The 23,832-nt window shown below is 47.4% G+C and overlaps 1 protein-coding gene across 10 annotated transcripts in view; it reads left to right on the plus strand.

The window, feature by feature from the left end:
• Window positions 1-23,832, plus strand: part of HIVEP3 (HIVEP zinc finger 3) — a 225,489-nt gene that overhangs the window by 161,205 nt on the left and 40,452 nt on the right. For 5 of the 10 annotated variants that reach the window (XR_014528288.1, XM_083512058.1, XM_083512060.1 and 2 more), the window contains 2 exons: window positions 193-5,891; window positions 7,440-7,585. Coding sequence is in view for 9 of the 10 variants with exons in the window: in XM_083512058.1 (XP_083368184.1) it covers window positions 837-5,891; window positions 7,440-7,585 (5,201 nt within the window). In the remaining variant the exon portion in view is untranslated. The remainder of the gene's footprint in view (window positions 1-192; window positions 5,892-7,439; window positions 7,586-23,832) is intronic. The other 5 variants (XM_083512063.1, XM_083512064.1, XM_083512066.1 and 2 more) reach the window with 5 other exon arrangements.

Raw genomic sequence — 23,832 nt, forward strand, 5'->3', positions numbered from 1 at the left:
GAAAACTCTGGAGAGCCACTGCCAGTCCGTGCAGACAGTACTGGGCTAGATGGACCAATGGTCTGACTTGGCAGCTTCCTGCGTTCCTCCTGTGTTCTCTGAATATTGGATTGCTTTAAAACACGATGAATGCAAACGGTGGCAATTGTGTGTTTGGGTGTGTTTTCACCTCTTCGACAAATGTCGTTGCAGGATTGTGATCGGTCTGGTTCCCGAGGTCTCTGAACGGCAAAGGGGAAGAAGAGGAAAGCAAAGAAGGAATCAGGGCACACATGCAGAGAGAAACAGAGGACTGCCAAGTGCTGTTTTTCTAAGCCAAGGAGAAAGATGGCTGCGAGATGAGCATGGGAGCCTCACGTTTGCCAAGGTTTGCATGAGAAAAAGGACCCGAGGCAATGTTCTGGGTTGCTTCTCCTCTTTGAAGGCTTGCCACCATCAACGGTGATAAAAATGGCCCGCTTTAAAGCCTCTGCAAAATCCACAAGGAAAATATTTGGACTACAGGTTTTGGACCGTTTTCCTGCTTTGAAGTAGTTTGTCATGCTTTACCAGTGTGAACTCTCTTGACCCTCAACCAACCTTTTTTCCCCTTTTCATTGTTCCCTCCCCACTCTCTGTTCCTCCCCCCCCCCGAATCAAACAGCAGTGAGTGACGCTTTGAAATCTCGAGTCAACAACCGTTTTCTCTGGCCGCCACCTTTGGCAGCCCCACATTAAATGCCGGCGAGCTAACACAGAGGAGTCCTTCCTTCATTATCCATGAAGCCTGCCGACACCTTCCCGAAATAGATTCCTTGGACCATCTCCCCCCTCCTCGCCTTTCCCTTTCCAAGGTCATGGATCCTGAACAAAGTCAGAGGAGCACAAAGAAGGGTGAGGAAGGGTCGAGGAGGAGGCTTGTCAAAGGACAGGCTTTCCAAAGCAGTGTTTCGTCCGCCGCTACCTATCCGGGGAGCTCGGCTCCTTTGCAAGGCTCTCCCCTCCGGGACGTTGCAGCGCAGCAGCCTTTTTTGAGGGAGGAGGCCCAGGAGAAGACAGGGCCAGCCCAGCTCAAACGCCCCTCTTTTGAACGCCCTCCGCACATCTCCCAGCTTCAGCAGCACCCCCTGTCGCCAGCGTTCATGCCTCCCCGGAAGCAGGAACATGTCCTTGAAGGCCCCACGACGTGGCAGCTAGTCGACCCAGCCAGAGCAGGTCCCTCCAGTTCGTTTCCATCCTCTGGGCTTCACCCTGGCCAGCTCTTGCCGTCCCGTCCTCCTGTCGTCCCCGAAGAGGACATGCCCTCCGTTCCAAAGGTCTACACTCCCCGCGCTTCGCAAGCTTCCTTGAAATCCTCGGAAGAAGGCCACAAGAAAGAGAAGAAACCCCAGAAACCCGGCAAATACATTTGCCAGTACTGTAGCCGGCCTTGCGCCAAGCCCAGCGTCCTCCAGAAACACATCCGTTCGCACACAGGGGAGCGGCCCTATCCCTGCGTCCCCTGCGGCTTTTCCTTCAAAACCAAGAGCAATCTGTATAAACATCGGAAGTCTCATGCTCACCGGATCAAAGCCGGTCTCGCCTCAGGGACTGGGACTGAGCTGTACCCTTCCGGTTTGGAAATGGAGAAGATGGCCGGAGAGGAATTTGAAGAGCCCACCGAGGGTGAAAGCACCGACTCGGAGGAGGAGACTAGGAGCGCGCCGAGCCATTTGACAGAACTGTCACCCCGGAGAAAGCAAACCATGTTGTACGGGTCAGGAAGCCAGAGCTCTAGCCTAGAGAGCTGCTCGTTTTCTCACTCCAGCCTGTCTCAGTCTCTCGAGGAAAGCAGCCCGTTTGTGGAGCCGGCTTCGGAGCATGCCCAAAGTCATAAATCGGAGGAAACACATACTATCAAGCAGAAGCTCGCTCTCCGATTGAGTGAAAGAAAGAAGGTGATTGAGGAACAAGCTTTCCTTAGCCCTGGCAGCAAAGGGAGCACAGAATCTGGCTATTTCTCCAGGTCAGAGAGTGCCGAGCAGCAAATCAGCCCACCAAACACCAATGCCAAGTCTTATGCAGAGATCATTTTTGGCAAATGTGGGAGAATTGGCCAACGGACTTCCATGCTAGCGGCAGCCACTGCCCAGGAATTTCCTCAGGTATCGTCCGAGGAGAAACTCAGCACAGTTCCTTTGTCTGTGCCCAGAACGCAGGTTATTGAACATATCACCAAACTGATCACTATTAACGAAGCCGTTGTTGACACCAGCGAGATAGACAGCGTCAAGCCCAGGAGAAGTTCATTGTCCAGACGCAGCAGCATTGAATCGCCAAAGTCCGGCCCATACAGAGAGCCCTTTGCGTTAGAAATCAAACCCGGCTCTGGTAGCCAACTCGATTCATCCAAGTCACTTATGCCCCACATGGAAAAAATGAAGCCTGAACAATCATTGCTATCACTCCAGCATTCCCACAGTGCCACAGAGACAGTGCCTCTCCTACGAAGCCACTCTATGCCTTCAGCTGCGTGCACCATCAGCTCCTCCCATACCTTTAGAGGTAGCTATTCTTTCGATGACCACATCACCGAATCAGAGGTCCATAGCCGCGGTCAGGTGTCTTCCCACCCACGCATGCTAAAACGGCAGCCCGCCATTGAACTTCCATTGGGGGTGGAGTATGGTTCGGAGGACGTGGGCACGGCGAGCAAAGAAAGCACTTCCAAACCTCCCGAGGAACAAGAAAGCAAGGAGAGCGAGCTCACCAAAAAGTCAAGGAAGGGCGCGAAAACAAAAGGGTTCATGTACGAGTGCAACGTTTGCGGTGCTCGCTACAAGAAACGGGATAATTACGAAGCCCACAAAAAGTATTACTGTTCGGAACTGCAGGTCTCCAAGCCCCAATCTTCCAGTTCTCATTTTTCGTTGGAAGCCGAGAAGGGTTCCGTAGAATCTGATCCTTGGCCGCAGATGATGCATTATAAGCTGGGGACCAGTTTAGAACTAACTCCGCTGAGGAAAAGGCGTAAGGAAAAAAGCCTTGGTGATGATGAGGACCCCCCGGCTTTTGAGTTGACCAGTCCATCTTCCTGTAGCTCTGGGGCAGCCGCTCAGTTTACTAGCTTGAAACCCACTGATGTGGCCTTGAACCTGACTTCCGAGTCCATGACGTCACCAGCAGACCTCAGCAAATCGATGCCGCTCTCTGACGCCGGTGTCACTTTCCACTCTAGGACTACAAAACCATCTTTTGGTATGGAAGTCAAGGAGAGGAGGACGACCTCAAAGGAGATCTCTGTCATCCAGCACACAAGCTCCTTTGAGAAGTCGGATTCTATTGAACAACTGAGCAGCTTGGAAGGAGAGGAAAAGCTGCCGTTGCCATACACTTCTCAGTCAGCTGCACAGCAGAGCCGGCCGACTCATTCCCTGCAGCCAAAGCTTGTGCGTCAACCCAACATCCAAGTCCCTGAGATCCTGGTCACAGAAGAGCCGGACAGGCCAGAGACGGAGCCTGAACCTCCCCCTAAAGAGCCGGAGAAGACGGAGGAGTTTCAGTGGCCACAGAGAAGCCAGTCTCTCTCCCAGCTTCCTGCAGAGAAGCTGCCACCCAAAAAGAAGAGGCTGAGGCTTGCGGAAATGGCTCAGTCTTCTGGAGAATCCAGCTTTGAGTCAGTGAGGAGCCCCAGTCAGGAGAGCAGCATCTCCCATGCCTCCAGCCGCTCAACGTCATTTGAACGTGAAGAAGCTGCTTCCCAGTCCTCTGAATCCCACATAAAACCTATTGGGCTCGGCCCACACATGCTAACAGTGCCAGGCCACCACCACCCTCACCACCCTACCCGAGAAATGCGGAGGTCCGTCTCCGAGCAGACGCCCAACGTCTCCCCCTCCTCTCCAATGTCGGAGACCCGCAGCAAATCGTTTGACTATGGGAGCTTATGCTCCTCCTCTCCCACTTCCCTGCCCCGCCCACCAACAACATCAGCAGCACAGGAGAGGAGGAAATGTTTCCTGGTGAGGCAGGCGTCTCTTGCTGGGCACCCAGAGCACGAGCCGGACTCTGGCTCCAAAGGAGGGACAGAAACGGAAGAGCTGCTGCAGTCCACAAGCAAATCTTCAGCTGCAAGCTTGCCCCAGCAGCAACCACCGTCCTCTTCCTCCTCCTCCTCTTCTCAAAGAGGCTACCCAGCTGACAAGGGTGAGCCAAAAGACTGCCCTGAGCGCACATATACCCATCCCTACACTGAAGCTCTGCAGGTGTTTCACCACCCATCGGCGCAATTGACGCTCCACGAAAAACAGTACATGGCCCCACAGATTTCTCTCTTGCCATTCCAGCATCTTTTGCCACCATCGGGACAGACGGTGGAGCTCTTCTCCAGCCAGACAATGACCGACCTCTTTGCTGCTCAGTATTCCATCCCGCAAATACCGCACTCCATCTTTGAGAATGCAGCCATCCCGCTGCAAGACGCTTTGCTGCACCCAGGCCAGCTTCACATTGCCCCTCCACTGCTGTCCCACCCAGGGGACGTGGCCCTCAGGCAGAGCCCGTCCCTTGTCCCTGTGCACTACCCAGGCTCCCCACCACTCCATTCTGCCTTTTTTCTGCCCCTCCAGTCCCAGCTTGCTCTCCAGTTGCCAAGTGACATTGGTGCCCATTTGCCCCAGCTCAAATCCAGGCTCTCTCCACCCACCGGAAGTCCCATCTTCTCCCCATTTGCAGACTACAGCTCTGAGAGCAGACTGCATATTTTGGCCCGGCCTAGCAGCCCCTCTGCATCTGTCTCCATCTCTCAGTTGGTGGTGCCTGCACGATCTGAACCTGTCGTGTCGCTAGTGGTCCCAGTTCGCATTCAGACGAATATGCCCTCCTACGGAAGCGCAATGTATACAACCCTTTCTCAGATCCTGGTCACTCAGTCACACTGCAGCGCCTCTTCTATCATCCTGCCGAGATTTGACGAGTATGAGGCCAAAGGTACCTTGGTTTGCACCGCTAACGTTCACGGAATCGGCCTCGATCTGGCACAGATGATCACTGAAGAGCAGAAGAGCATCTTCCAGACACCCTACCTAAGGCTGCCGCTGTCCCTCTCGGAGAAGAAAGGATACATTCCTCTTGGCTCGCCATCCGAAAGCCTGTTGGATCTTGAAGGGAGTCCGTCGACTGTCGGAGGAAGCAAGCGGATGCTGTCTCCAGCCGGAAGCTTGGAACTCACGATGGAAACCCAGCAGCAAAAAAGGGTGAAGGAGGAAGAGTTCTCTGAGATGGAGGAGAAGTCAGAAGCAGTGGTGGCCCCCCGTGCAACAGAGGAAGGGAAGAAGCACAACCAAAGGCGAGTCAAGTCAGAAGTGCTCCCGGATGTGTCGCCTGAGCAGTCTGAGTTGGAAGAAGTCCAGGGAACTTTATGGCCAGCCTCTCCACAGCCTGAGGTCTCGAGCTCTGAGGGGCACGAGGAATCTAAGCATCCAGCTGGCAAGCAGTTGCAAAGCAAGGAATCTCCGCAGATGGTGAAGAAAGAAGATTCGAAAGAGCCTGTGGAGCCACCTGCAACAACCTCCCCAAGTCCAGCTCTTCATTCTGAGGCTGCCCAAAGTTCAAAGAAGTCCCAAGAGGGGCCAGATGTCAAGAAGGTATTTCAGTTCCCCAGTCTCCATACAACTACTAATGTCAGTTGGTGCTATTTAAATTACACAAAGCCAAATCACATCCAGCAAGTTGACCGAAGGTCCTCGGTGTATGCCGGCTGGTGCGTTAGTTTGTATAATCCCAACCTCCCCGGTGTGTCCACCAAAGCAGCCCTTTCGCTCCTGCGCTCCAAGCAAAAGGTGAGCAAAGAAACCTACACCATGTCTGCTGCTCCACGTCCAGAGGCAGGGAGGCTTGTGCCCTCAAGCGCCGGGAACCCCAAAATGTCGGAGGTAAGGAAATTGGGTTTTCCTTTTGTCCTCACCTGTTTTGTGAGTAAGAATTGACATGGAGGCTGCCATTAAAATATAGAAGTGGATATATTAGGGAAAGGCGTGAACAAAACTGGATAAGTGAAAAAAATGTGCCAGATTGCATTGTATTGTGGGAAATTTGCCTGGAAAGATGCATGCAAAAATGTGCATATTAGAAGAAATGTGCCTTAAAATGCACACAAATTTTCATACATGCTTTTTGTTTCTTAAGTTGCAATCTTAAGTTTGGGAAAATGAGAAATGGAGGTAAACTGAAATTGACAGGTTCATTCATCGCTAGAGCAGATCCAAGACAGTCTGCCACTTAAGCAGAGCTTCACACGGTACAGATCAGTCTGGGGTAAACATAGCTGCTGTTTATGAAGACATGCTAGAAATCATAGCGTTACATGACTGTCCTGGAGAAAAAGCTGTGTTTGGGCTATTTTCCAATGAGATGAAAAGAAGATCAAATGCTTAGAACCACTTGGGGGTCGTTCAGAGAGGGATGTTTGGGGTATGTTTGGTGTGTGTTTTTTGTGGGGAGGGGGTGGTTGTGTGCTGGGCTGGTTAACTTCAAAGCATGCTGAAGGCATCGCTCCAGGATGAAAATTTAAATGAAATCCAGATTGCTTTTGGAGAACGGTCCCAGCAACTTAACCAGATTCATACCTGACTTCCTTTCTTCCCTTGTCCTGTAGAAACAGTTATCTAGCTGACGAGGGATTCCTGGGCACTGGGGATCCTGTTCTACCCTCCCACCTGATTTCCCAGGCCTTGACTGGTCAGAAGGTTTTGATTCTTAGTGCCAGGGAGATGCTGGGGTGTGTTTTCATGATTCAGCCCCATACCCATTGGTCACAACTTGTTCCAGAGTCACCCAGTGAGTTTAGTGGCTGAGTGGAGACCTGAACCCCCAATCTACCAGGTCTTAGTCCTGCATGCTTATCACGACAGAAGTGTTCAGAAATGCCCTGTCCCTTCCCGCTCCAAGCACTGAATGAATGCTTGAACAGTTATCCATACAATATGTTCATGGCTGCTGGGGACAGACTGTCTACCTGAAACCTGGGAAGGAGTGGAGAGGAAGGACTGGAGTTCGGTCTTGAGGCTGGACAGTGAAGGTGGGAGGTGCAGAACTCGCTGTACAGTAGAAAAACTCGCAACCGCTCTTGTGTCTGGTGATCTCCTGTACGACTCCCAAAATGCACAGGGTCATGAAAGCCAAGCAAAGTCCTCAGTCCAGATTCCCCAGGTTCTTTTTATGCAACTTTAAAGCAATTGTTCTGCCCCATTGCTTGTTCCCACCCACCCCATGCAGCTCGGAACAGTAGCACCAGGTCTAAAATGAGAACCTTCCAAATCAGGTTTAAATCTTTCACTTAATTATCACTGACTTTAGGGTGGCTGCCGGGTTTCCTCCCCGACTCTCCAGAGAGAGAGAGAGCCTTGTCCAAGGTGTCTGTCTTTGGTAACAAGCCTTTGGAAGAATAATAAAACCGTTACTTTCATCCTTTGGCGAGGTAGGTTCACCTGCCTTCGCTCCTCCCCAACGAAGGTCGAAAGGACGAAATGAGAACTGAAAAGGAAGAGGAGAAAAGAGGAAAACCAGAAGACGACATTCCCATATCCAAACGAGGGGAGCCAGCCCGGATCAAGATCTTTGAAGGAGGGTGAGTATTGTGCTTCCCACTCCATCTCCCGTTGCGTCTGTCTGATGGAAAGCTGTCCTCTTGAAAGCAGTTTGTCAGTAAAAGATGCCACATGGAAGTCGGCAGGGAGTCAATCAGGCCTGGCCGTCCATTGTTTCCTTTTCCAAGTCTGTCTATCGCCCTTAAATTCTCTTTGACTTTCATTATCTGTATGCCAATGGAGTAAGCACCGAGTTTCAAAAGAGTTGGACAGAAAACATGTATCTGTCATTCAACCCTTTGCCTATAGAAATTCTGGAGAACTGTGTTGTGAAGGTGCATTGTCCCAGGCAATTTTCCCCAGAGCATTCAGTTTGGACTGAATTCTTTTAAGCATCATATTGGAAGAAGCTGAGAGGACAATAATCTCAAACCTTAGAGGCAGATTGCATTTGTTCACATTGGCACTTCAGCCCAGATAGCGCAAGCATCTCGCATCACTGACTGTACTTGTGGTTACCAAGCTTCCACACAAACGTGTGCAAAAACATACACACTGGATTGTGCAAGACATCACACATCTATTATCCGGACTTTGGGATAAGGTCCTCTCAACCCTCCTCCACCCCTAGCAAACTTCTAAGAGCATTTGCACAGTCCAGATGTTTCCACACATTATTTTTATTCTCTGGATTGGGGTCCTAACTGTCCCAAAGTTTATCAGTTTTATCCATAGATATAATCCAAGAGTGGGGAACCTGCAGCGCTTCTGATATTGTTGGACTACAACTCCCATCAGCCCCAGTCGCCATGGTACAGGATGATAGGCTTTGTAGTCTGACAACATCTGGTGGGCCACACGTTCCCCTCCACAATATTTTGTGTTCATTTCTTCTGAATTATCAAGAGTTTTGATTTGTGCTCAAACTGCAGCGGTGTGGAATGGAGAATATAGACACCCTTAAATAAACCCTTAAGCCCTTCCCCACAATTTTAGCCATATCAAGACCTCCCTGTAGCCAATAAGGATGTGCTTACTTTTACCATGCCTAGTTATGGAATTTGTTGCCACAAGATGTGTAATGGCCACCAACTTGAACATCTTTAAAAGGTAACCACATAAATTCATGGGGAATAATGAGCTGTCTTGATAACTATATGCAAATCTCTAGGATCAGAGGCAGCAGGACTACTGTTTCCCAAGGAGCAATAGCAAGCAAGGGCTATTGTCTTCCTGTTCTGCTTGTGGGTTTCCCAGAGGCAGCTGGTTGGCCACGGTGTGAAACAGGATGCTGGAGTAGACAGGCTTTTGGTCTGACCCAGGAAGACTCTTCTTATGTTCTTCTTAAACAATAGATAAAGGTGCTGCCACTCAAGGTTAGGGGGACACACACTCCACATGGTTTAAATTCAATACTGGTTTCTGCTTTAGCACCCAAACTTCACTTGTAAATCAGGATGAGCTTTTTTTTGTTGAAGAAGGAGGGAGATTATCCAAATGCTTAAAAATATATTTTTAAAAGGCTGTTGTTTGGGGCACTGTTGCAATATCAGAAACACGGAGTCCCTCAGAAACACCCCCCCCAATGATATTGCTTGGAATAGCCAAGCCAGAGGTCAGCAATCCTTGCGTGTGTGTGTGTGTGTGTGTGTGTGTGTGTGTGTGAGAGAGAGAGAGAGAGAGAGAGAGAGAGAGAGAGAGAGAGATGGCTGCAATGTTTAACTGATAAAAGCGTGTGTGTGTGTGTGAGAGAGAGAGAGAGAGAGAGAGAGATGGCTGCAATGTTTAACTGATAAAAGCGTGTGTGTGTGTGTGTGTGTGTGTGTGTGTGTGTGTGTGTGAGAGAGAGAGAGAGAGAGAGATGGCTGCAATGTTTAACTGATAAAAGCAGTTTGATTGATTAAACTGTTTTTGATTAGCAATAGGGGAGGATTGAGCTCAGATTCTGAGCGCTTGAGCTCAGATTCAGGAAAGCAGACACCCCTGACTGAATCTGGGTGGATCATGAGTCAGATCAGTTCATGGATCACCAAGAGTTGCGTGTTACCTCCTAAAAATGTATCCATCTTTTAAACTTTTCAAAATGGGGCCTCTGGCTACCCAGGGCTTAGGCAGGGCTTCTTGCTGCTGCACACTTTGAGCACAACTACGTTAAGATCCGCTCAATGCACCAGCACTGAGCCCTTGCTATATTTGTTCTTAAAGCAAGCAGTGGCAAGAAGCCCTATGCAGTAGCTGCTAGGGGTGCCAACTTGAATAAAATACTGGGGAGACCCAGGTAAGCCCCGCCCTGCATAATCAATCACATAATGTGGTGCACATACTCCATTAGAATGGCAATGCCCATCAACTTTGGGGGGCAGACCCCTCAAATATTTTATGGGGGGACCGAAGCCCTCTCAGCCCCTAGTTGTTGGCTTCTATGGTAGCTGCTCCAGGCCCTGGGCACTTGTGAAGGAAACATTATTGGAGGACCAGGGACAATGCACAACCCCAAGGCCTCCAATAATGTCCATATTTTAAAAAAATCTGTTTCTGTGCAGATTAATGGAATTCCATTAAATATCTTCCTGGAAAATGGAAGGGAACAGACTTTTTCTCATCCTCATGCCTTACTAGGACATTAATGGGTCCATCCATTCCTACTTTGATTGATTTTAAAAAGTGTTCTTGATTAACTGGATAATACTCATAGATCTGCAAATACCATAATTTTAATACAGGTACTTATAAAAACTGCAGATAGCAAGAACCATTTTGGAAGCAGAATTTCTCCTTCTCTCTCACACACAGGAGGGAATTCCTCTTCTCTGGTGCTGCCTGCTGTAACATATTTGTGTGTAATGGGAAAAGTGTGCTTTTTCATTTCAGAATTCTTGCTTTTCCTTTATTAATTCCATTTCCACCCTGCCTTTCTTCCACGGTGGGGATCCTGTTCTTCTCAGGGTTGGCACTCTCAGGGGAAGCGGAAACCATTAGACTTGAGTTTCTTTGAGACAAATAATGGCAAGCCAAGTTGTTTTAAGAAGAAGCTAGGACAATGGACAGCTCCCAGTGGCCCCTTATTGGCTGAGCAGTGGGAAGAAGATCTCAGCAAAGATCTGAGACCCCCTGAAGACTTAAGAAGACGGCCCAAGTCTGTTTACTCCACCTCCTTGGAGGAGTTGACAGTGCCCCATTCTGCAGTTGCTGGCTGCAGTTGTTCCCACTTGTGGAAGAGGTAGGATGAGTTTTGAGCAAGGGCAAGTAAGAGATGACAAGATAGAAGTTTGTAAAATTATACATGGCATGGAGAATGTGGATAAAGAAAAGTTTTTCTTCCTCTCTTATAATACTAGAACTGAATGATGGAAGATTCAGGGAAAAGAAAAGCAAGCATTTCTTCATGCAGCCCATAGACAAACCTTGGAACTTGCTCCCGCAAGAGACAGTGAGAACCACCAACATGGATAGTTTTAAAACAGGATTAAATAAATTCAGGGATAATAGGTTGTCAGTGGCTACTAACCATTATGGCTATGGTTATGTTTCTGAATACCAGTTGTTGGGAACTGCAGGTGTTGCTGTTGTGCTCATATCCTGTTTGCAGGCTTCTCACTAGTTTGAAATATACTCGGAGTTGAGTGTTGATTTCATGTTCTTTATTTCAGCTCATGGTAAACAGTGAGTGAGTGCTTTCCCCCAAAATGGGTCCCGCGTGACTGGCTGATTCAACTCCCCTCCTGGAGCTTGATTGGACTGCTCCTCCAGGCCAAACAGGTTGCTGATTCACTTCCTCCTGGAGCCTGATTGGGCTGCTTCTGCAGGCCAATCGGGATACTGATTCACTTCCTCCTGGAGCCGGATTAGGCAGCTCCTGTAGACCAATCAGGTTGCTGCCTTCTAGGATCCTACCTGCCTATTGTTCTAGGATCCAAGCTCAGTGCATAACAGGGTTCTAATGCAATATCATTAGGGACTCATTCTCTAAGTCTGATGGAGGTAGAAAGGTTACATCCTCAGCCCAGGAAGTAAAAACCAAGGCAGGGGAGAAGCCCATGCCCTGTGGATTCTGTATAATACAGTGGTACCTCAGGTTAAGTACTTAATTCGTTCCGGAGGTCCGTACTTAACCTGAAACTGTTCTTAACCTGAACCACCACTTTAGCTAATGGGGCCTCCTGCTGCTACTGCACCGCCAGAGCCCGATTTCTGTTCTCATCCTGAAGCAAAGTAACCTGAAGTGTATGTAACCTGAAGCGTATGTAACCTGAGGTACCACTGTAATGAACTCCAAACTTGCTGCCTGATTTCAGGTCAACTGTGTTCAAAATACACACTTGTGCCTGCCACTAACTTCATGTATTTCCAACAAACAAACGATGGCAGGCCTGCAGATTGACAGGTCTACAAAGTGCCATTGATTCCAGTAGGAGCTTTGCTTGAATTCAAGCGAAGAGAGAGTTGCAGCCTGAATGTTTTATTCCAAATGTGTCTGGGGGAAAGATATTGGAACATCGTAGCACAATGCTGATGTCATTCTGTGTAACTTTAGGTTTGTAGTTTTTTGTTTTAATGTTGCTTTTGGACAAGTCATTGCCTGAGTTTCCCTTTTGTGCTTTTGAATTATTATTCTTTCTTTTTGTGTATGTGTGTCTCCCCTGGAAACTGTTTGCAACCCCTGAGCTGCTCCCAAATATCATGAAGGCTTTACTTTCCAATTTCTTACCCAGATGGAGGCATTCCATCGTGCACAGCCGGTTTATGCTGCATGCATCAAGCAATGGTACATGACAGACAGCTCTCTCAGAAAGTGCTTTGAAGAGCTTGTGATAGTTATTGAAAAGTTAAAAATAGCTGCAAGATAAATCCTTTCCCCACCCCCCACCCCAGTCACTTGAAACACCAAGATGACTGCCGTTCAATATGCAATGTTAGCTGGAAAGACTATCAACCCACACTGGGAAGGCTTCATGGTAGAGCACATGCAAGGAGAAGCAGTGGCAGATTTTGGACCCTGAAATTTCAGCAACGCCCTATGAGATGCTAAAATTTGGTGCTCCCACCTTTCGTGCTCCGTCCAACATAATTGTTGCAGCACCCCCTATGGTTCCAGCAACTAGTGTGGCCAGACTGGTTACTCTACCCTAAAACTGCATCTGCAAAAAGTCCCAGGTTGTTGATGTTGTTAATTAGACATACATTTCCAGTTTGTTAATTTCCAAGTAGCAAATGGTGGGACAGATATCTACCTGAGAGCCATTGCCAGTCGGAATAGGCCAGGGATGGGGCATCTTGTGGCCTTCCAGATGTTGCTGGACTCAGCTCCCATCACCCTTGACCATTAGCAGTGCTGGCAGGGGCTAGTGGGAGTTGGAGTCCCCAGGATGCAGTGATGGTCACCAACTCTGATGGAGGACCAGACAAATGCATGGAGGCAAAAGCTATCAATGGTTGCTAGCTCTGATGGCTGTGCTCTGCCTCCATGGTCAGAGGCAGTGATGCTTCTGAATTCCATCTAGTTTTTATTTAGGAACCAACTGAAAACTGCATATGCTGTCTCAGATATTGAAGGGACAGTAGGAATAAGGACCCTGAGAAGTTGTCCAACATAGTTTTGTGGGCTTAAGAGATTTGACAAGATTTTTCGTGAGCTATTTCTCTGCAGTCATCTATTGGGGCCCTTCTGGTGGTACCACGTACACCAGAATTTCATTTAATGGTGATTCAGGCGAAGTTCTTCAGTGAAGTAACACCTCCTTTGCATAACACACTGCCCATTGAAGTTCAACAGCCTCGGACATCATAGACGTGTCATTGGATGCTAAAAACTTTCCTGTTTCTTCTACTGGCTTTCCTAGAAGGATGAGCTGACTCATGGTCAGTATCAGATTTCTTTTGGGAAACCGCTCTTATGTGTTGTCTTTTTATTTTTGTACAACGCCGTGATATTTGCTAGAGCCAGGGCTTTTTCGGCTGTGGCTCCAATCTGGTGGAACGCTCTGTCACAAGAGACTAGAGCCCTGCGGGACTTGACATCTTTCTGCAGGGCCTGCAAGACAGAGCTGTTCCACCAGGCCTTTGGTCAGGGCACAGCCTGACTCCCTCCTTTGGCAATCTTCACAGAACTTTAGCCTAATGGATTGGCATCAATTTGAGTTGAATTAATTTTATAATGAAATGATTTTAGAATGTTGTACTATTTTATTGTTGTTAGCCGCCCTGAGCCCGGCTTCAGCTGGGGAGGGTGGGATATAAATAAAATTTATTATTATTATTATTAATGGTTAGTGGTCTGTAAAGTTTCCTGATCAGTAAATAAATGGCCAGTCAATTTTGCTTATGTGAATTGCTGCTAGCTGGAATAGCTGTATACAACTTGAGCCCTCCATACTTAGAGAGAGAATGTTCCCTGATAATATTTTTTTGCCATCAGGTGTTGACCTTTAAAGGCAAAGTTAGAAAACCTGTGGCCCTCCAGATGTTGTTGGACTCCAGTACTCAAGAATGGTGTGACTTCTAATCCAACAACAGCCGAGGGTGAGGCTACAGGTTCGCTGTTCCTGTTTTAATGGCAGGAGACTTATACAATTTTTTAAACTCTTTGTGCGTAAAAGCATAGTCTAAATGGGAGAGAGTAGACAGCCAAAAGACTGATAATTGAAAGTATTCTGAGTTTTATTTTATTTTTTAAAGAGAGTTGATGTCTGAAACACTTCGCAGAGGTTTATTTTTCTTGCTTTAATACGAAGGACACACTGGTAAGTTAGATTCTTTTTATAATATGGGTTTGGCTAGGAAAGCAATAGAGCAGCCTGAAGAACTAAGCTATCTTCTCTCCCCCACCTCTCTTAAAATGGATTAGATGAAACTTTTGTTCCTAATAAAAATAGCAGAAAATGGAGCAGGCAGCATAAAATTAGAAGGATGGCCTGTTATGGAATGACTTTTTATTTTATTTTATTTTATTTTATCGTGATAAAATATTTTAGTTGTCCTTGATAAAGTGGGCAGACAATACAAATCGATAGAGCACTACTCAGACAGCTGGATGCAAGCTATCACCAAGATTCATGAGATTTTACCTAATTTGATCCTTCAAATTGATGCTTCAAATAGATGTTCTGTGCTATTAAAAAAAAAGTGTGATGCTTCTCACCAACAGAAATGAATGTAAGCTAGTACTGTATATTAAAGTGTCCTGTGCTGACAATATATTTGTGAGTCTGGCAAAGCTCCAATTCAGATGGAGAAGTCTCAATCTAATAGACTTAGAATGGGTATTGTATCCTCCTCTCTCCCCCCCCCACCTTAAATAAAAAACTTATGGTTTATTAAACCTTGGTGTTTCCCCTTGCATCTTAACCAGGAAACCATGATACAGTGGTATCTCGGGTTAAGTACTTAATTCGTTCCAGAGGTCCGTTCTTAACCTGAAACTGTTCTTAACCTGAAGCACCACTTTAGCTAATGGGGCCTCCTGCTGCTGCCATGCTGCCAGAGCACGATTTCTGTTCTCATCCTGAAGCAAAGTTCTTAACCCGAGGTAATATTTCTGGGTTAGCGGAGTCTGTAACCTGAAGCGTATGTAACCCGAGGTACCACTGTATAATCAAATAGACTGAGACTTAGTTTAGTGCCCAGATGCTATCCTCGTCTCCCTCTCGCTGCAATTAAAAGCCTCTAGAGTTTGTTGAACCTGTTTCCCACCACGGATGAAACAGAAAACTGTGATTTAATGTACTACACAGAGAATGAGCATCATGCCCCCATGCTCTCCTCTCTCCCCTTTCTCACTGCAATGGAAAACTTCTGGAGTTCGTTAAGCCTTGGTTTCTGATTATATCTGAACCGGGAAATCATGATTTATTCTTGTACTATAATGTGGTTTCATATCCCGGATTGAAGCCCAGGAGTGAACCAGTTTCCCAGGGAAGCAGTGGCGGACTTACATTTTTGAGGCCCTGAAGCTTAAACTGTCATGGGGGGTCCTTCACAACCAATGATGAGGGCTGGGTAACCACAGTTATCTTCTTCAGTTGGGTTGTTCCATGACAGATCACAACACCTTTACAATATCTGTGCTACTGACACTCAAACTTTGGGATGTTTGAAATCTATGCAAGAACAAAAATCAATCAATTTGAGTCGTGCTACTCAGATTGAGTCTACTAAACTCCAGATTTTTTTAAACAATGTGGTCTAAAGTTTCTTCTGGGCCCCCTCCGGGATTAAGTGCCCTGAAACTTAAGCTTCCTTAGTTTCATAGAAGGTCCATCCCGGCTAGGAAGTTAGGGTTAAGAGTCTCTGGAAGCCTTTTGTTACAGTGCAGAAGAAAGAGACTGGAGGGCAGGAGGTAGCCTACAGATGCGCTACTTGGCCCAAAGTTCAAGAATTAAACCTGTAGTCCTGTACACCAAGGGAAGCCAGCACAGAACCTTTGAGATTGTTTTGGACTACAACTCTTTGTGACTGATGGTGAGGTCTGTTGGTTGCAGTTGTAGTCCAGAAAATTTGGCGAGTCCAAAGTTGGGGGAAGCTGCTGTAGACCTTATTTTTGCTGCCATATAAAATTGAAATAAACTTCTCTGTTTAGTATATTGGTATGTCTGAGGTTTTCTAGCCTGTCTTTACCATTCTGGAGTCACAGGCATGATAGATGAGTCCATTTTAACAGAGGCCAAGCATCTGGAATAATAAAAAAAACCTCCATATTAAGATGAAGTTTCAGAAGTCCGGGCAGACATAGGGATTGGAGACCTTTCGTATTATTGATTCTGTGATGCAATCCCTGCAGCGAACTGCGAGGAAATGCTTAAGAGGCCTGGCCATCTGCAGATTTTAACGTTTGCAGCTTGTTCTGTACAGATGGGTATCTTATAGCAACATGAGAAGTTGCCTTATAGCAGCTCAGTATGATCGGTTCTGACTGGCAACTGCTCTCCAGTGCATCAGGTCTTTTTTATTTGGACCTGCACCTTAATATATGCTTCCTACCAGAGCTGGCAGGAATTGAATCTGGGGTCCTTGCTAAAAGTCCCACATTCAGCCCTGGCATTTTCAGGTAGGACTAGAAATGTCCCCTCCTTGAAGTTCTAGATTGCTGCTGCCAGTCTGCTTCTTGGTTTCCCAGATTTTTATATAGGCGGGCTCTCCTTCACTCGAGTTGTTTAAGTAGATGGACGCTGTGGTTGTGTCCTGCAGTGAGCAGGGGCTTGGACACCACGACCTCTAAAGTACCTTCCAACTTTATGCTTCTGAATATTGTCTCTTTCTTTACCAGGTGGGCGAGTGTTTTGGTTTGTGTTTTGTTCTTGCACCGACTTTCTTCTGCTCTTCACATTATTTAACCGGTCAGTGTTAGCTATCTCCTCAGCCTGCTTGTGAAGCAGTAGCTGTCCCTTCAGAGCGGAGAGATCACTTGCAGATGTTTTCCATCAGAGCGTGGAGGAACCCGTGGTTTTTTGAGGCTTATGGATTTTTTTGACATCCTCGTTTAAACAAACAATTTAATAACTGGAATTATGTGGTTTTTCAGGGTTTCCAAGAAGCCAAACTGTTGTGCCGCCCGTCTCAGGTTCACTTGTCTTGAATTCAGTCCCATGTCTTGTACATGCCAGGAGATGGATTTCTGCTTTCCATATGCTGCTCCTAAATGTAATGGTTAGAACACCTCCATGTGGAAAAATTCTCTGGAAGGGGATCTGACTGGGGGGCAGGGGGGTAGGTTTGAGAAAGGTTTTGGTGTGCATGTGAATTTTTGCAAAACACTTTCCATGAAGTGCTTATCATTGGCTGGTCTTTTCCTTTTGCATGATGCAACTCATGATGCAACTTACCACGATGGGCAGCGAATATCACCTAACCCCCTGGCCACCATTGTTCACTAATGCTTACTTGAATTGTGCCAGTCTCATGAATGTGGTGGCCATTTTTTTTTAAAAAAAAATTATGTTTCTGTGTGTCATTTTGCAACAACCCCACTTCCAACCATGATTTCCAGTTTTAGTTGGGAGGCAAATGAAGACCCTGGTTATCTCCAGACAAGACTATTGCAACAAACTCTACTGCCTTTAATGATAGTTTGGACATTTCAGCCAGTGCAGGTTGCAGCTTCTTGGTTGCTTGTGTCGGCCAAGCAATAGGAGCATGTAGCACTGGTCCCATACCAGCTCACTTGGTTTCCCATGTATTTATTGGACCAGTTTAAAGTGCTGGTTGTTACATTTGGAGCCCCAAATTATTCAGAATCCGGTTGTTTGAAGAGCTGCCTGCACCTGTAAAAATTATACACAGTCCTAACATTAACAGTCCTGCTCATTGACCCGCCATTAAGATCCATCCTGTTGATGTGCACAAGAGACAAGGCCTCTTCAGCAGTGTCACCATCATGGTGGAACTCCCTCCTATGGGACATGTGTTTGGCTCCCTCATTGACTGTTTTTAAATGGACCTTCAGGACATGGCTGTGTCAATCTGCTTTTCACTGAATAATAATGCTGGCATTCTGAAGCTGTGATTTTTTAAAAAACTATCATATTTATTTATTTATTTGGAATAAATTTGTGGGGGTTTTTTATGCAGCTAGCTTAATTAGTCGTGTTTTCGGTGTATTTATTTGTAAACTGCTATGAGAGGGGCTTCTCTTGCCTGGAAAAAGAGTAGATAACAATGATTTAAAGCAAACTATGGTTTGGTCAAGGGACGCGGGTGGCACTGTGGGTAAAACCTCAGTACCTAGGACTTGCCGATTGTCAGGTCGGTGGTTTGAATCCCCGTGGCAGGGTGCGCTCCCGTTGCTCGGTCCCAGCACCTGCCAACCTAGCAGTTCAAAAGCACCCCTGGGTGCAAGTAGATAAATAGGGACCGCTTACTAGCGGGAAGGTAAACAGCGTTTCTGTGTGCTGCGCTGGCTCGCCAGATGCAGCTTGTCACGCTGGCCACGTGACCCAGAAGTGTCTGCGGACAGCGCTGGCCCCCGGCCTCTTAAGTGAGATGGGCGCACAACCCTAGAGTCGGACACGACTGGCCTTCGGGCAGGAGTACCTTTACCTTTACCTTTTTATGGTTTGATCAAACTATCGTTTGATCAAACTATGGTTTGCCCAAACCAGGATGGGACTAGAGGTGCACCAGCATTTCTCCCTTTGACCCCCAAATGAATTGGGGGCCCTTCCAGCCTTCCACCTGAACTTAGAAAACTTTTAAGGGATGTGGGGGGTTGAGGTTTACATGAACACTCCAGAGGGGCATGATTCCCAGTGGGCTGCCCGAGAAAGGACTGGGTGCAGTGGCTGACTGCCCACTGCATTTCTTTGCTGTCTGCAGAGGAGATGACCAGGGTGAGGGGAGCTTGTCACATCAGGATGGGGCTTCTTCACCAGCCAGATTGCTCTCTGTCTCTTGGCCTCCCCCCTCTCCTGCTTCAGCTTCTGATCCTGGACTTCCAGAGACTCTCCTTGCTCACTAAACCTTGTTACTTCCACAGCTCCCACCACCACCTCCTTCCAGGCTTCTCTCTTCTCCCTCTGACCACTCATCATCATCCCACCAACAATCCCTGGGCTTTTTCCCTTGGTGGTTCCCCACCTAGGGCCTCCCACCATTCCACTGTGTCCGGGACTTGGGCCAGTCACTGCTTCTTAGCTCACACTGCCTAGCAGGGTTGTGTGGATAAAACGGGAATGTGGAGAGAACCCGTACATTGCCTTGAACTTCTTGGAGGAAAGGTGGGATAGTGAATATAATGAGTAAATAAAAATTGAGGCAGGCAGTCCACTTGAGATGAGCTGTCCTCCTCCCTTTCAACTTCACAATTCCATGATTTTGCTCAATGAAACTGAGCAGGGCTGTTTGCCGCCTTGAGCAGCCTGACTCAGTTTCTCTGGAAACCCTTAGAGGTGTGGGGAGGAGTGTGGCATTTGCCCTCCTAGGTGTGTGACATCATACTGGGTTCATAGGGAAAGGGTTAACTAATTGTGAAATGACTAACCAATAGGAACCCAAGGGGAGGAGTTAGAGTTAGAGTTGTTAAGAAGTCAGTCTAGAGTTAGAGAAGAGACGGAGAGGATAAGTCTGTGGGTTGGGCTAGTCTGATGTGAGAGAGTGAGAGAATCTGTTAAGAGGAGTCAGTCAAACAGTTGAGATATTCAGTGAGAAGGTATTAGGAAGGTATAGGTCAGTAAAGAAACTAAAGTTAAGAAACTGACAAGAATATTATCTGAGAGACCATAAACTTGTTAATACTTATAAAATAAACTTGTTTATTTGGTTCAATTTTAACAACTGTCTGGACTCAGTGTGTACCCGAGAGTAATGGATTGGTGGCAGCGGGGAAGCGAGCACAGTGGTGGCACAGGGATCAATAGACCGTTAAACGTCCAGGAACCCTGTGTGATCACCACAAGGAGGAAGAGGGATTGGGTCGTAGCAGGTGAGGCAAGGAGGGAGGGAGGGAGGGAGGGAGGGAGGGGGGAAAGTGTTGAAGCCCCAAGGCACCTGTGGCCAAACTAGGTTAGCTGTGACCTCTAATGTTCTTCCATTGGAAAGAATGCATAAGGACTGTTGACTTGGCAAAATCATTTTTAGGAAAAAATAAATGTGAGCCATTAGCTCATCATAAAGATGTATTGGAAGTTAAGGGGAGGGAGGAGACTGTAGCTGCTGGAATGTGACTTGTTACTCTTGGTGAAATTATATAATGTTGTTGTCCCCCTGTCAAGCAGGAGGTTGTCTTCTTCTTCTCAAGCGTGTGTTTTGTCGTGGGTGACAGCCATTCCATTCTATCCCCGGACAACCCAGAACATGTCTGGGTTATGCAAGACGTCAGGAGCGATAGCGGCTGGTTGCTTCTGCGTCAGGCAGCCTCTCTGGGCCTGTGTCACTAGGGCAGCTGAAAACTGTTAACATGAAGAGTCCCATCTGGAATTGTGAATCTGGTTCGCAAACTGTGGCTTCATTCATCTGGCTTCTGGCTAGGCCACAGATGCTTCTGTCAAGGCAAATTCCTTCCGCACAGATGACAGACTCTTTGTGCTTGTTTGTGTGTGTGTGGCTGCTCTTGGTGACTGGGAAAGGAGCAGATTTTGGGGGAGAGAATATCAGGTGATTACAAGATTGCATGCTGTTCCATAATGCAAGATGAGCAGATAACAGGCATCTGCCCCGCACAGGGCAGTTCTTGGGGGACGTTGATCATCTACTCGTTTTGCCTCTACACCAGTTCCTCATTTGTCTCTCCACTGCGGATGAGAGGAACAGCAGCAGCTGAGTGGTGAAGTTCTTGGTCCTGGGTTCAATTCCCAGCATCTCCTGGTAGGGCTGGAAAAAACCACTTTCTGAAAGGGCAGGGAGTTACTTTCACCCATCAGTGCAGAACAGCCTTCCCTAGCTTGGGCCACATTCGTGCCATACATTTAGAACACTATGGTGACACTTTAAACATTCATGACTTCCCCCAAAGGATTCTGGGGATTGTAGTCTGCTAAGGGTGCTGAGAGTAGTCAGGAGACCCCCTTTCCCTTCACTGAGCTACAATTCCCAGGGTACCTTGTGTTCCACTCTGGGAATTGTACCTGTGTGAAAGAAATGGGGATCTTCTAACCCTCCACGCCTTTAACAAACTACATCTCCCTTGTTTGCCATATTTTGAATCACATCGGTAAATTTATTTATTTATCGGTATTAATTTCCTAAAATTTATATAGCGCTCAATTGTAAAAACAACAGCAACAAACCTCAGTGTTTTACAGGAAGAATAAAACAGTAAAATTATCTGTAAAAACAGGTTTTTAAAACATTCTAAAATAATTAAAGTCAGCAATAAGCTAAAAGCACATCAAAACATATGTCTGCATTCTACATATCTGGGCAAGCTTGTCTAAATAAAAATGTTTTTGCTTCCTTACCTTTTGTCACCAATAAGGCTTGCCCCCGTCGCTTCATTTTGTGAGAGTTGGGTTAATGTGTCTCCCTGCAGCTGAATGGGAAAGCTTCCAAGTGGCGATTTCACAGCCCCGCTAAGACCTCACTGGGCAGCTGGCTAGACCCCAGAAGCATTTTTTCCCCATCACTGACCTGGGAATTGTTTCTTGCCTTCCTGCTCACTCAGCAGTCGTGCCCTTCCAACGTGCGAGATCTGCGAGGGATTCCATTCCTGTTTTGTCAGGTTTCCCAGCTGCTTGCGGCTCCGCTCTTGCACGTGGGTGTGGTATAGCATCTGGGAACAGACAGTCTGGCAAAATTCCCTGGCCCTGGGGTTCCCTGTCTGCAGGAATATGACCTGCTCCAATTTGCAACGGAGAGCAATCGCTTGAGAACAACGGAGTCTAATGGGAAGCTAGGTAAATGTTGGGGTGGATGGTTTTTGGGTTTCTGAAGAGCCACCTGGTGCCAATTAAGTGGGGGGGTGGAGGAAGGAAAGGGCATATTTTACAACCGTTACCTCTCAAATAAACTACTGGAATTGGAGATAATGCAGAAACTCATATTTTGGGGCTCAGAAATACAAGCCTTTGGACTTGTGACGTTCACCCCAAAGGCAAGGTGAGCGTTATGTCCCCAATGCTTCTCACTCAGATTTTAATTGGAACTTACTGGAGAAAATACTGCACTCCTTTCCCTCCCAGCCAGCCATACCCCAAATCTTCACCCTCCACACTCTGGTGATCCTTCAAGAGACCACATAACACAGGACCTGAAAGACCTACATTGGCTCCCAGTACGTTTCCGAGCACAATTCAAAGTGTTGGAGCTGACCTTTAAAGCCCTAAATGGCCTCGGCCCAGTATACCTGAAAGAGCGTCTCCACCCCCATCATTCAGCCTGGACACTGAGGTCCAGCTCCAAGGGCCTTCTGGCAGTTCCCTTGCTGTGTGAAGTGAGGCTGCAGGGAACCAGGCAGAGGGCCTTCTTGGTAGTGGTGCCTGCCCTGTGGAACGTCCTCCCATCAGATGTCAAGGAAATAAACAACTATCTGACTTTTAGAAGACATCTGAAGGCAGGCCTGTTTAGGGAAGTTTTTAATGTTTGATGTTTTATCGTGTTTTTAATATTCTGTTGGGAGCTATCCAGAGTGGCTGGGGAAACCCAGCCAGATGGGCGGAATAATAAATAAAATATAAATAAATAAATCCCTTTCCTACTTGCCCGCTTAACTCTGCATCTCCAGAGGTGGTGCGAAGTAGAGGGAGGGCAGTCTCTCCCTCTGTTCTGTTCCAACATAAGTAGCCCTGGGAAATGTAATATTCCCAAGGACGCCAAATGGCTTGATTTTGTGATGTGGTGCAGAGAGGATGGCTCAACTTAATCCAACCCAATTCAAGCCTGGGAGAGCTTCTTCATTACCTAATTGGGATAAGTGAGCCCCAATGATGCATGGCGGAACACAGTGCCAGTTAATTTTAGTTCAGTGTCTACCTCTTTCTGCCAAGACTAATGTGTTATCACAATTCAGTCCCTGTCATCTCCAGCTACAGGTGGTGGTCTAGAGACCCCTGTTCCCCTGTTTCCAGTGTGATGTAGTGGTTAAGAGCGGTAGACTTGTAATCTGGTGAACCGGGTTCGATTCCCCGCTCCTCCACATGCAGCTGCTGGGTGACCTTGGGCCAGTCACACTTCTCTGAAGTCTCTCAGCCTCACTCACCTCACAGAGTGTTTGTTGTGGGGGAGGGAGGGAAAGGAGAATGTTAGCCGCTTTGAGACTCCTTCGGGTAGTGATAAAGCGGGATATCAAATCCAAACTCCTTGCTATAGTGCCCAGAGTGGCTTAACAGTCAAGCCCTCTTCCCAGGGATTTCTGGGAACTGTGGTTCTCTGAGAGGAAAACGGGTGTCCTAACAAGTTAGATGACTACATCTCCCAGGATTCTTTGGGGGAAGCCACAGCTGTGGGGTGGTACTGCTTTAAATGTACAGATAGGCCCCAGGTTGAAATGGGAGCAGACCACTCACAAACTAATGCAAGGGTGAGGGGGGCATCTCTCTCACTCCCTCTGTCCTTATTTCTTGGGGGGGGGGAATCTATCAGGAGTGGCATGCAAGGAGTGGGTGGGGCCCAAACATCAGGTGGCATGGGCTGGGTCAGAGCCCAAAGTATGTAGGATGCCCTCTTTCTGTTTGCTACCTCCTTTCCCAATCCTGTTCTGCCATATTTGGACATCATGGGAAAGCCAAACTTGTTCCAACCAGAGAGCCCAGAGCATTTGGGGAACAGAGAGTATGTGAGTCCCAAGCGCGGCCAGGGCATGCGACTGTGTTTTTCAAAGCACTCCGCTCTGTGCATTGTGTTGCTGCATCAAAATGCCCCCAGT

The sequence above is a fragment of the Podarcis liolepis genome (genome assembly GCF_965112155.1).
Source record: "Podarcis liolepis genome assembly, chromosome: 7".
Classification (NCBI taxonomy): Eukaryota; Metazoa; Chordata; class Lepidosauria; order Squamata; family Lacertidae; genus Podarcis; species Podarcis liolepis.